At 54.0% G+C, this 12,485-nt stretch overlaps 7 protein-coding genes across 7 annotated transcripts in view; 2 read left to right on the forward strand and 5 right to left on the reverse strand.

Annotated features, from left to right (window-relative positions):
* Nucleotides 1-899: 899 nt before the first annotated feature.
* On the forward strand, nucleotides 900-1,112 carry ACA1_342840 (uncharacterized protein; the record flags this gene model as incomplete). Its single annotated transcript, XM_004352626.1, has 1 exon — nucleotides 900-1,112. The coding sequence occupies one exon, from the start codon at nucleotides 900-902 to the stop codon at nucleotides 1,110-1,112; it is 213 nt and encodes a 70-aa protein (XP_004352678.1).
* A 1,229-nt stretch (nucleotides 1,113-2,341) lies between these two features.
* On the reverse strand, nucleotides 2,342-4,078 carry ACA1_342850 (FAD-dependent oxidoreductase, putative; the record flags this gene model as incomplete). The annotated part of the gene is made up of 4 exons (XM_004352627.1): nucleotides 2,342-3,212; nucleotides 3,301-3,727; nucleotides 3,783-3,902; nucleotides 4,036-4,078. 4 exons carry the CDS (start codon nucleotides 4,076-4,078, stop codon nucleotides 2,342-2,344), a joined length of 1,461 nt encoding a protein of 486 aa, XP_004352679.1.
* Nucleotides 4,079-4,520: 442 nt separating this feature from the next.
* Nucleotides 4,521-6,500, forward strand: ACA1_342860 (pyoverdine/dityrosine biosynthesis protein; the record flags this gene model as incomplete). The annotated part of the gene is made up of 4 exons (XM_004352628.1): nucleotides 4,521-4,857; nucleotides 4,912-5,300; nucleotides 5,405-5,733; nucleotides 5,774-6,500. The coding sequence occupies 4 exons, from the start codon at nucleotides 4,521-4,523 to the stop codon at nucleotides 6,498-6,500; spliced, it is 1,782 nt and encodes a 593-aa protein (XP_004352680.1).
* Nucleotides 6,501-6,862: 362 nt separating this feature from the next.
* On the reverse strand, nucleotides 6,863-9,119 carry ACA1_342870 (transporter, major facilitator subfamily protein; the record flags this gene model as incomplete). The annotated part of the gene is made up of 6 exons (XM_004352629.1): nucleotides 6,863-7,420; nucleotides 7,558-7,949; nucleotides 8,041-8,128; nucleotides 8,341-8,391; nucleotides 8,530-8,687; nucleotides 8,768-9,119. The coding sequence occupies 6 exons, from the start codon at nucleotides 9,117-9,119 to the stop codon at nucleotides 6,863-6,865; spliced, it is 1,599 nt and encodes a 532-aa protein (XP_004352681.1).
* A 1,590-nt stretch (nucleotides 9,120-10,709) lies between these two features.
* On the reverse strand, nucleotides 10,710-11,455 carry ACA1_342880 (uncharacterized protein; the record flags this gene model as incomplete). Its single annotated transcript, XM_004352630.1, has 2 exons — nucleotides 10,710-10,808; nucleotides 11,027-11,455. The coding sequence occupies 2 exons, from the start codon at nucleotides 11,453-11,455 to the stop codon at nucleotides 10,710-10,712; spliced, it is 528 nt and encodes a 175-aa protein (XP_004352682.1).
* Nucleotides 11,456-11,726: 271 nt separating this feature from the next.
* ACA1_342890 (uncharacterized protein) lies at nucleotides 11,727-12,293 on the reverse strand (the record flags this gene model as incomplete). Its single annotated transcript, XM_004352631.1, has 4 exons — nucleotides 11,727-11,764; nucleotides 11,895-12,018; nucleotides 12,049-12,116; nucleotides 12,215-12,293. The coding sequence occupies 4 exons, from the start codon at nucleotides 12,291-12,293 to the stop codon at nucleotides 11,727-11,729; spliced, it is 309 nt and encodes a 102-aa protein (XP_004352683.1).
* A 29-nt stretch (nucleotides 12,294-12,322) lies between these two features.
* ACA1_342900 (uncharacterized protein) overlaps nucleotides 12,323-12,485 on the reverse strand; it is a gene marked incomplete at both ends in the record, with an annotated part of 509 nt that continues 346 nt past the window's right edge. Inside the window, one exon of the mRNA XM_004352632.1 lies at nucleotides 12,323-12,436. Coding sequence (XP_004352684.1) covers nucleotides 12,323-12,436 — 114 coding nt within the window. The remainder of the gene's footprint in view (nucleotides 12,437-12,485) is intronic.

Genomic DNA, 12,485 nt, shown 5'->3' on the forward strand with positions numbered 1-12,485 from the left:
TGTCCATGTATTATTACACAGCAGAAGAGAGTATGTGTTGTGGCACTGCTTGCTTGGCATGGAATGAGAATAAAAGAATAAACAAAAGCAAAAGCGGGACAAACGGAAAAGCAAGAGGAGAAAACACACAGAAAAAAAAAGAAAAGACCGCAGTCACAAAAAAGAAATGCAGTGCGCCAATAAAAATACAAATGTTTCTAAAAAGCTGGCTGGGGACCACATAAAAAGAGCATCGCTGTTGTTGTTGCTTCCCCAACACATATGCATAACAACAACAAGTGGAAGTGTGACAGCAACTCCAGGGCACTGGACTCACCCAGCACAGCACCACCGCCTCCACCACACAAGAGGAGAGATTTTTGCCCTGACAAGCAAGAGGAGAAGGTAGTATAGAATGCTGGCTGGAGGATTTGCCCATGGAAATGCATCAACACATTGCAAAGTATTTGGACCCTGTTGAAGTGTTGGTGATGGGCCAGGTGTCAAGAGCCCTTTGCCCTTTCTATGTGCTGGACTGGCACTGTGAGTGCATCTGGCTGTGATGCTTTTCATGTGGCTCAGTGGAGCTGTTTAAATGTGATGGAGTGCTCAAGGAGCCACTGACAGAGGAAAACAAAGACTTGTCAGATGATTGTTGGAAGCTGTTCTTTGATGAGACTGGGTGGGATTACAGAGGCAAGGGCAAATGGCTGTGTGAGCCTTGCAGCTTAAGTGGTCACATGATATGCAAGAACAAGGAGGACAACTGCCTGCTCTAGCCCAAGGGAAGGATTGAGACTCAGCTGTGTCTCAAGGAGATACACCAAGGCCCCTTGTTTGTTGAAAGGAAGCTTGTGTGCTAGTGTTGGGAGTGCTGCCCAAAGTTCACACAAAAATGTACAGAATGTGAATATGGGGTCATGGTCAAATGGACCAACACAACATGCAAGCCCAAGTTTTTAAGGGACAATCTGTGGGCCTACTGCAAGAAGGACATGTTAATGTGTTATCACTGCTCAGACAATGGCATGCAAGACTCTTATCTGTGGTACATCAACAATTGGTACGCCATGCAAGATGCCAAATGGGAGGAAGTGAAGGAGGCATGCAAGAGGATGGACGCCATCCAGTGACAGTGGACAAAGGTGCTCTCACCTGACCATCATTCTTAATTAAAAAAAAAGCACCAAGTGTTGCTACCATTGCTTTATTAGAGCCATTTGTTCTCTAAGTGAACAGTCCATTGGTCCTTCTGTATCAACTCCCATAGAGCCTCCTGGGGTGTTTGACTGTTATCTCCTTGTAGGCATTTGCGCTTTCAAGTGAAGGCCTGCCCTGTTCTGTCATGTTGAGGTTTGAAATGACTATCCTCCTGGTCTTCATTCAGCTGTCAAAGAATGATGCCCTCACTACACAGGCTGCGCTGAAACTTATTGTCATTGGGTGGTGGAGGTGTATCACATCGCCAGGCATGGGACATGCCACTGTGCCTTGATTGTTTGCTGGCATTTTGACCCACATAAAGAACTCCTCACTCCCATAGTTCCCCTCTGCTACACTGTTGCTACCTTCTCTGTGCTCAGTGCCCCTGCCCATTCTGCACAGCACCCTCAGAGATCTCAACCATTCCTCCTCTTCCCTTCCCCTCGTCACTCCTCCACAATCAGCAGCAGAACACATGGAATATGAAGAGGAAGATGGAGAAGGAAACATGTCAAACATCTCCTTGTTGGCAATGTGGTAGTGCCTGTTCAAATCATTGTAAAAGTCTGGTTGACCAAAGTCCAAGTACCTTGGTTGGGGATTCCATGCTGCATATCTCTCTGATGATGTGTGTGGTCCCCTCCTCCTGCCAGCCATGTGTTGGTGACTCATCACATAAGGATCACCTTCTCCTTCTTCTGTTCCTCCCTCACCCAATGTGTCACTGTCCACATCCATTCCCTTGCTAGTGCTGGTTGCATGTGATGTGCCTGGTCTAGTTCCACGTGGTCTCTTCCTTGTGCTCTGTGCGTTTGTTGTTGTCATTGTCAACACATCATCAAAAACCACCACACATTGGCATGAGTCCAAACATGCCACTCCCCGTCCTGAAGGCAGGTGATACCTCTTGAGGTAAACCTGACAATCAAATAGATATTGAAGGAGCCAATACAAATTTATTGTAGACTATGAGCCTACTGGTCTGCGCCAGTCCCAGGGCTGGTTAGTAGGCTGATGCTTGGTTTACCTAGGAAAGCAGGAGGAGTGCCACATCAGCAAACAGCACAAAGATGAGAAGATTTCCTCTTCTTTTTCTTTATGATACTTTCCTTTAATAGTATACTATTTTCCTGATACGAGAAAGGCATAATAACACCTCTCAGGCAAAAACCTTACCGAGGTACCCACGCACATCCTCGCCGACGTATCCCGTATACATGTCGGGCCTGATGACCACAAACGCCGCCTCGCCCGCCTCGACCGACGTCTTGTCCGGCACGTTCGAGATGCACGCATACGCCCTGTCCGCTTCCGGCGCCTTCTCCGGCGCACCAGAAACATCCCACGTGTCAACGAAGCCCGCCCACTTGGCGTCCTTCGGCGGCGCCCACGATCTACCCCGCAGCGACAGCACCAGGAACTTGCCGTACTTGCGCGCGCTGTAGAGCCGCTGCGGCTCCTCGCCCTCCTCGTGCAGGAACACATCCGGCGCGCGGTGGCCCGGCACGAAGATCCCCTGCGCCGTCCCGGCGACCAGCGGCGTCACGCCCTCCGGGTACGCGACGCCCATGCCGGTGATGTAGCCCGCGTTCTTCTCGATCATGCCGACATACTCCTTCGCCGTCTTGACCGTGCTGCGCACCAGCTTCGCCGCCACGTCGATGACGCCGACCGCGCACGCGCGCCTCTCGTCCTCGTAGCTCTGCCACAGCGCCTCCGTCGCGTGGCCCTGAAGCGCGAGCAACAGCCTCCACGCGAGCGCGAACGCGTCGGCCTGCCCGGTGTTGAGCCCTTGCCCGCCGTTGACGGAGTGGATGTGCGCGGCGTCGCCGGCCAGCGCGATGCGCCGCTTGGGCGAGAAGTAGGTCCGCGCGACGCGCTCCTTCACCTCGAAGATGGAAAACCATTCCGTGCGCTGGAAGTCGACGCGATACGGCGCGAGGAACTTGCGGATCTCGGCTTCGATGCGGGGTTGGTCGGCGGCGGAGTTGTCTTCGAGGAGGGTGTAGAAGCGGGCCATGCCGCGCTCTCTATGGGAGGAGGGTTAGTAAGTGTTTGAATTCTCGTGCTATCTATATTGTCTTTACTTTTTTGAAAAGAAAGATGGAGAGAACGTACCTTGGGATCCACGAAATACGGGCCTGACCAGCAACTTGGAAGGTGATGATCTCCGGGCACACAGGGAAGTCGGTGTCGATGAAGGTGTCGAGGACGTGCCACACCATGTTGGGCTTGTCGCCCTCAAAGGGGATGTTGAGGGTGTTGCGGACGAGGGACTTGGCACCATCCGCACCGACAGCGTAGCGGCTGACGATGACCTTGTCGGCGAAGGTGGTGCGCACATAGTCCTCGCCGTCGATGGTCACTTCCTCGATGTTGAGGGCCTCATGGCCGTGGTGGCAGGTGATGTCGAGCATCGAGTGCATGGCGGCCTCTACGTCGGCCTGGCCGATCATGAGGAAGTTGGGCCGCGCCGTGTTCTTCAGCGACACCCACCAGTCATTCTGCCGCGACACAAAGTTGCCGTCCGAGAAGGTAGAGCTCGCTGCCAAGCACAGTCAGTGTCTGAATTGGGCTCGCGTGGATAAGGGATTACCCACTGTTGCACTTCAGGCCCTTGGGCTCCAGCTTGTCCAGCACGCCAACGACCTCGAGCGTCTGCTGGCTGCGTGCATTGAGGGCGTCTGCACGGCCGACGGGCAGCGATGTCGGTGCCTTGTCTGCAATGAAAACCGAGTGGCCTAGCTGGCGCAGCAGCAGGGCAACGGTCAGCCCAGTAGGGCCGGCTAGAGAGTGGAGTCAGTGGTCCTGTTTTGGTCCGGTTTTGGTGGAGGTTTGCAGCGCCGGGCGTACCTCCAATGATGGTGACGTCCGCATAGATCTCCTTGATGGACATGGTGGAAGAATTCAGAGTGCACACGTATGCTGAGAGTGGGCGTGCAGGACAATGGGTCAGTGGGTGCTGGTAAAAAAGCTGCGAGGTACACAGCAGACAGCAGTGCAGGGGCGCCGAGGGTGAAGTACGCGACTATGTGTATTGGTGCTAGCACGGATAGGAAAAAGAGGGAAACACGCTGGGACTGACGTCGGCAGGTGCACACCCCGGGAGGCCGTACTGGGAAAGTTCCGCTGACGTAAGCGAGGAATGTCAAGAATCATAAGGGACATATCGGCGCGTCGGGGTAGAGGTTTTCCGTGTCGATATCTTCTTGTCATCTTCCCCCGTCTGAGAGCGCTGTGTCTGTCTGGCGTCTGTAGACAAGAACCCACCAGCTTGTGGCTCACCCCGCTTGCAGTCTTTCCCCCGTAACCCAACCATGCTTCACCCAAATACAAAAATGGTGATCGCAACCCAAACCGCCGACGCCATCCTGTCCGTCGTTGAGTCGTACCGCCTGAAGGCCTCCCCCTTTGACTCCTCCATAGTCCCCCAGTGCCGGGAAACCATCCTCCCGCTCATCCAGAAGGCCGTCGAAGCGAAAGAGCCCGTCTCCTTCATTCTCCCTGCTTTCCCCTTCAAGTCGCCCAATAAAGTCGACAAGGTGCTCGGCGTGCTGCCGGACAAGTGTGAGGAAGTTGCGCTGCTGCACCTCCAGGGCTTCTGCAACAACATAAGAGACGTCTACGCTCCGGGCGCGGAGCTGACCATCGTGTCCGATGGCATCGTGTATAACGGTACGTCCCCCTTCCCGAAAACCTCGAACTGAATCACACACTAACACCCCCCAGACCTCCTCGGCGTGCCCGACGCCACCGTCCATGAGTACGGCGAGCGCCTGCGCCAAATGACCATGGACCTTTCCTGCAACAGCATACATTTCGCGCGGCTCTCGATGATGCCGTCGCTGAAAGCCAAGCTGCCGGTCGAGCTGCTCGACTACCACGACACGGCCAGCTACGAGAAGGTGGCGCCGCTGGTGCGCGACACGTTGATGGCGACGTACGTCGATAAGGGGTACGACGTCAACAGCCACATCGCCCATGACGAGAGCGTCAAGGCCACGTATATGGGCTACCTCAAGTACCTGTCCCGCGACCTGCGGCAGTCCTCCACCAGTCGGAACGCGTTCAAGCGGGAGGTGTCCAAGGTGTCCAAGAAGATGATCGCGCGCGGACAGGTGAGCCCAAACGACAACAAAATCCCCTTACCTACCAAGTAACCAAACCACCAAACACCAAGGATCCCCATGCAAACATTCGCCAAACTTTCTCCACCCACCAGTGCTACGCCGCCTGCGTCAAAGAGTCCTTCCCGCACTCCGTCCGCCTCTCCATCCACGCCGCCAACTCCGCCACCAAGATCCCCATCGCCGTTATCCCCAACGTCCAGGACCACCCCATCACGCCCTGGCACAGCGTCATGACGTGCGGGCTGGACGGCATACTGCGGCCCATGACGCGCAAAGAGGTCGCCAAGCGCTCCGACTTGGAGCCCGTCTACAAGCCGGACGGCCAGCTGTGGTGCTACCGCGAAAAGAGTGCGCTGTACGATGTTTTCACCCGCCAGGGCGCCTTCGTCGACCACACCTACCCGTGCGGCCTGCTCATCCAGTTCCCGGCCGGCACGCCCTTCAGCGCCGCGGACATGCAGACTGTTCGCAAACTGTCCGACCACAATCCCCCCTGTGGTCCTGCGCGGCCTGGACGGCACGACCGACCGGCAAGCCTTCCTGGCCAAGGGCCGGGAGATGGGGCAGATCATGCAGTGGAAGTTCGGCGAGCTGCTCGAGGTCAAGGACGGCGGCGAGAATACGGCGGGGCTGAACAACGTGCTGTCCGCCGAGCCCATGCCCATGCACTACGACGGCCTGTTCAAGATGGTCAACGGCGAGTCGACGCCGCCGCACTACCAGATTTTCACGGCCGTGACGGTGTCGCCGAAGGGCACGGGGCGCACGCTGTTCGCCACGAGTCCTTTGCTGTTCGCGAACCTCACGGGCGGCTGGACGGTCGACAAGCTGCGGCCCTACAAGTGGCGCGTCGACTCCGAGTCGTTCGACTCGTCGCACTTCGGGCAGCTGCCGCTCGTCGTCGACCACCCGGAGACGGGCGTCCCGTGCATCCGGTACCACGAGGACTGGCCGCAGGAGCGGACGCGCTTCGAGGAGACGCGCATCAGCATCGAGGACACGGACAAGGCGACGGACCTGAGCATCCGCACGGCCGTCGAAAAGGCGCTGTACGACTGGCGCGTGTGCCTGCGCATCGGCTGGGAGAAGGGCGACGTCTTGGTCAACGACAACATCCTGAACATGCACACGCGCGAGGGCTACACATCCAAGTTTTGCCGCGAGCTGTGGCGCCTGCACGTCGACTAGGCTAGGTGCTGATGAGAAGGTGAAAGAAGGGTATAAGGGAAACTGTAGGGAGAGAGGAGGTAACACTAAAACACACCCGATCGCCCCTCCTCTGCTGCCATCAGCCACTCCAGCCGTCCGCCTGTCCCTGTCCGATGCCTCACGGCGTTCTTCTCTCCGTGTCTCGCAGATAGGAAGCACGTGGATTCCCTGCTTCACTCTGCCCTCTTACCGAAGGTCATGCGCCGAGGTTGACTGCGAATTGGCACCCACACACATTCGAGGATGTGCGTTTTATTAATGTGTTTGAAAAAATTACAATTTCCTCAAATGATGTTTATTTAAATCAAACGCAACTCGCTATTGGCCAGTTCGTGCGAATTCTAACGGCGGTGGATAAGGGCGCGCTCGTAGGTTATTCGGCGGTGCCACAGCCACAGGGAGAGGACGACACCGATGGCGCAAGCGCCGGCGTTGACCCAGAAGGAGTACCGGAAGCAGAACTTGTTGTTGCAGTGAGACGTGGTGGGGCCGCCCTCGTAATCGACGGTGAGGAAGTTACCGTCTTCCTTGTAGTGATCGTTGAGCATGCCGGCAATCAGCGTGGAGAAGACCGGACTGCCGGCAGCGGCAGCCAGGTTGATAATGCCAAAGTTGGTGGCAAAGTTCTTGAAGCCGAAGAACTCGATCGTGAGAGTGGGCACGCAGAAGAATACACCGCCGCCGGCGATGCCGAGCGCGATGACGCCCGGATAGAGCAGCCATACGGATTTCGCGAACGAGAACCACAGCTGGACGAGGCCCATCAGAAACGCTGAGAAGACGAGGAACAGCACTCGCGCGGGCTTGCCCAACCGTGTCGTGACCCAGTCCGAGATCCAGCCCATTGCCATCCGGCCCAGCATGTTGCACGTGGAGAACAGAGCGACAAAGATTGTTATCTGTTGATAGTCCGGCACGTTGTGCAGCAGGTACTGTCGTGGTTTGTGTTAGTAAGAAGCGTCAGTCATATGCTAGCGTTGGAGCGTGCTGTCGTATGAGAAGTCTGTTGGTGAGAACAGGGAGAGAGAAGACGCACAGTGACGTCGGGCTCGACTTTGACATTGGCGAACACCATCTCAGCGAGATTGTTGACGGCAGTGATGCCAGGACCGGTACACAAAAAGTAGCTGACGAAGAGAATGTAGAAGTCGAGGCGTTTGAGAACCTGAAGCAGGCTCAGATCCTCGAGATCGCTGTTGGGCTTTAGACTGCTGTCGCGGAGGCTTCTCTTTAGGTCATCGTCGCTCGCCTCCATCAAGTCATCATTCACCATCAGTGCAATTCCATCTGTTACGACCTTCCCTTCCTCCTCGGCGAGCCGACTGCGGAAGAAGACCAGGGGTCCGGTCTTGACCGGCACTAGCAGGAAACCCAACATCAAGACGAGCAAGGCGATGCCAAATGGCAGCGGGGTAACAGTGGTCAAGCCTGTGGTGTATCAGGTTCCGACAAAGCGCAAGTTGATCAGCACAACGTAAATGCATAAAAATACAAAGATGAATGTAGGGCATTAGCATACCACCAGCCAAAGACGCGCCGGTTTGGTAGAGAGCCAGGACAACGGCCATGACAATGACGAACATAACTCGGTTCATGAGACCCATTTCCTGGAGTGAACATCGCGCTTGAGTGCGGGAAGAGTGCGAGGTAGAAGCGCTGGTATCAAGCAAAAAGCGGAGAGTCCCCGTACCGCGTCACTAAATGGCGTGGGAACTTTGTTGATGAAGATTCCGATGATAATAGAGCCCGCGCCAATGAAAATGGCGAGGAAGAGCAGGAAGGTAACGACATGGTTACCGAAGAATGCTTTGTAAAGCACCGTGAGCACGCCTGAACCCAGACCGAAGAAGCAGATCAGCGAGCCCACCACCTATAGCGTGACATCAGCCGAACGGTAAGAGTGGAAAGATAGAGAGACAAGGATTAGGAAACGCGCTGGTTAGAGCAATCCGATCGATGCAGATAACGAGACTAAGCAGCAACCACATCAGTACAGCATCATCCGTACCTTTCCTCGATCTTTTGCGCGGAAGTTCTGAGTGTTGATCTTGAGTGCGACGCTGTAGATCCAGCAGCTGCCCTGGCCTAAGGTGAAAGAGAAAAGGCCTAGCACATAGCTTGGAATCGTGTTGAACCAGTTCGCCGCCGCCCACAACAGGAAGTAGCCTGCATTCAGTGCGAGCGCGTCAGCAAAAACATGGGTCATTCCCTTCCTATGGTCACCTCGTGCAACGATGATCTCGTACCCACGAAGCTCATAATGCCACCGATGATGACTGTCGACCGCGGCCCAAAGCGATCTAGCCACAGGCCGCCCAGCACACTGAACAAACCGCCTGCAGGCATCGACGCGTGAGGATAAGCAAACGGAAAGGGCAGGGAGCGATGGGAGGGGAAGGACAGACCGACGTTGCCGAGGGTGCCAACTAAGTTAGTCTGCGCAGTGGTGTAGCCAAAGATGACATTGATGGTGCTCGAATAGACCGAGAACAGGTAGAATGAGCCCGAAAGTATCATGAGGTAGACGCCCGCCGCCAGCGACACCCATCGCGAGAACCAAAACGGCAGCACATAGTTGGCGAAGTTGGGGAGCGCCATCGCTTGACTTTGCCCTACCCCTGTGCACTGGGAAAAGTTCGATTTGCCTCGGTCCTGTCTTTAGCGGCGAAAACGGCGTTTCATACTCCGCTTCGGGAGAAAGGCGCGAGAAGCTTCTGGCGCCGAGTGCCGGCGTGTCATTTCCACCACCTTTGCGCCTTTCCGAAAGTCCGAGAAAGGCGGCGGCTGCTAAGGTGGCTGCAGCGCCAAATATCATTTTTCGGAAACGCTATGGGTTTGAATGGAAATAATAATTTCAGGTCTATCCTAATGGACTTAGTGTTTTTTTCATGTAGGCGGCCCCCCACCAATTGTGCATGCGCCGTGCGCAAATCCAACGCGCAAGAATAAAAGCTGTACAATTTGTGCGCGATTTGCGGCGGCTGCTGCAACCTGCTACCACAAAGCGGAATGGCCTTTTTTCGTACCCGGATTTTTGTGGCAATGAATGGTCCGGAGGCGAAGATGCAGAAAGAGTTGAAGCTCCCCGCCCCAAATGGCCTCAAAAGTTGTTCTCAACTATACCAGCCAATTCTTCAAGTTGAGGGGCAAACGTGCCGTGTGGCCCACTCCACAGGGAGTCTTGACAGAGGTGAGGCTGTTTGTCAACACTGCCCGCCAGTCTGGCTGGACACTTGAGGTATTCATCGATGACTGCTGCAAGACTGAGGAGGTTATGAGGAAATGGCGTAAGTGAAGAGAAAGAAGTAAGGGTGGGGCACAGGAGAGTCCCGCAGGGTGTCAATTGCCTGTTCAGTGACATGTTTGCTTGGCTGGGCATGCAGGTCCACTACTCACATGAGGCTGACAATGACAACACTATAGTAGCCCACACGTTCGCCCACTCTGTGGCTGTGCTGAGTGCTGACTGGGACATGTACTGGTACACTGGCATTTCCCCACCACTTTGTGTGTTCAATACCTTTGCTGTGTGTAAGGGTGATCCCCCTGCGCTGCTGTTGTCCAAAAGGCCTCCTAACAACCAATGCTGCAACTCGCCCAAAAGGGCTGTGACTGTGCCCCCGCCAGCCACCAACGCCACCCTGCACCCTTGCTCTTGTCTCGTTCTGCATGGTCTCTTCCTTGACATGGGCACCAAATCGTAAGAGAGTAGTGCGTCCAAGGGGGCAATCGCTGAAGTGCTGCCCCCTCCACTGATGGATGAATGTGATCTCTGTCTTCTGTTTCAAATACTGCCTCCCCCACTCCCTCTACTTTGCATTGTTGTCACTGCTCTGCCGCTATTGTTTGTTTTTTTGTTTTTCAGAATGTGTTTGCCCACTCACTCCACTGTGTCAGCATTCTCCTTTTATTTAAGCCCTTAAACTAAACAATTTAGAAAAACTACAATTAAATTCTAAATTAAAGGTATGCTGAGAATGTGTAAACAAGTCGACAATATTTCCGCGCCAGACTGGGGGGGAGGGGGGACGTTTGTTGCTGGAGGAGTGCCACATCAGCAAACTGCACCAAGACAAGCAGATTTCCTCTTCTTTTTCTTTATATGAGATACCTTCCTTTACTATTTTTCCTGATATGAGAAAGGCATAATAACAAAGGATACAAAATATGATAGTGGTGGTAGTTTATTCATTGTGCACTAGTCTTGACAGTGGCAGTGAGCTCCTCTTGGCGTTTCTTCTTCTCAGCCATGACCTTCTTGAGGTAGGCCTTCAGGTGCACATTCTCCTGTACATGTCCATTTTGTATTGTCCATCATTGACAAATGAGCATGTGCTCCAATCCATGTAGGTGTTGAACCTCCTGGGTGGACAAGGAGGCTCCTTTAACTTTGGGTCCAGCACAGGAAAGAGGTAGAGCAACCTGACAATGGAGAGCGCTGTTCCATTGTGAATGCCATCAAGGAATTGGCAATAGAGCACAAGCTCTCCATCTCAGTTGTGTACCATTCCTTTGCCCTGGAGGAGCCCATTGCTGTGAATGGAGAAGCTGACCTTGTCCACCTCAATATGTTGAGGCATATATGTGAAATGCAGAATGTCTCCTTGCCACTCCAGCTCATCATTGTAGTCATCCCTGTCAACCTGGCACATCATCTCCATCTTGCCTCCCCACCACGCCTTGGCCTTGTTTGTCATCTCCAAAGCACCAAGTCCACACAGCTCCCCCAGGAACTGTGGCTTGTCAATTCCCTTCCAGTCCAGGATGTCTAGGGTGTAGGGCCATTCCTCTCTCACAATGGGGAAGAACCCAGTTATCTTGATGTTGAGGTTGTACATGAGCAGGCTCTTGACAAGCTTGTTGATCTTGGCCTCCAGCTGCTTCCCCTGGTCCATGTCCAAAGTCCTGTAAACATACTCCATGTCCTTCTCCATCTTGTTGTTGTTACTTGTTCCTTCTTCCATTGTCCATCTTTCTCCTAGCTGGTGTGTTGTCTGATTTTTTGACTGTTGTTTCTTTTTATGAGACAATGTAGTGTCCAATTCCATTAGGGGGGGGGCAATAAAGATAAGAACTCCTCCTTTTTGCCAGCAAGGGGAAATATCTATCTCAGACATTGTGTCAAGTGTTTATTTTTTCCACTGCAAGTAAGGAATGTCTGCAAAGGCCAGTGGAAGGCTGAGGAGGATTCTTGTGATTTCCTCATCAGGCACCCAGCTGGTTGATGGTAGTCTTCTTCTGGCCTAGACAAGGCAATTGAAATTGCATGAGGTGAGTGTACATCAAGAAGAAAGGTAGAGCTAGACTGGAGGAGACTGTACCAGCGTGGGGGGGCAAAGGCCATTGCATCGGCACAAATCTGAGGAGCAGGACCAGCCCTAGCAATGTCAGGCATGCCCACCCTGAATTCTGGGAAGATCCACTCACTGTCCTGCTTATGGGGGATGTTGGGGTAGAAGGTGGTTAAGCTGGCGCTGGTGGTGTCATCAATGCCCAGCTCTGTCAATGTCCATGGTCATGCTTTCACCATGGTAAACAGCATGCCTGGTGTAACCACCTGCTGTGTGCGCATCCTGAACTTGTCATAGAGCAGCGCTGCAAACCTGCTCACATGTGGTGAGGCCATTGATGTGCCTATGAATATTATTATTAACAAGGTGTGGATGAGAGGAGCAGGTGAAAAATCAAGGTACCACTGTAGGCCACGTATCCACCAGGAATAGTGCTCCACACTTGCCAGCTGGGCGCCGTGACATCAACCTCCCTGTTCATGTTGCTGAAGTAGGCGTTCTTGATGGTGCTCAGGTCATCAGTGCTGGTGGAGATTTGGACAGCGCCAGCTCCTCAGTGGCCAGGTTGCAGTCACCTTTGTTGCCCACCACAGCAACTACCAGTACACCATTGTCTACAGCATTCTGAATGGCAGTGTGCATTGGGTGGTAGGTGATGCATCCTCCCAGGCTC

Source organism: Acanthamoeba castellanii (assembly GCF_000313135.1).
Source record: "Acanthamoeba castellanii str. Neff unplaced genomic scaffold scf7180000084633, whole genome shotgun sequence".
Classification (NCBI taxonomy): domain Eukaryota; phylum Discosea; order Longamoebia; family Acanthamoebidae; genus Acanthamoeba; species Acanthamoeba castellanii.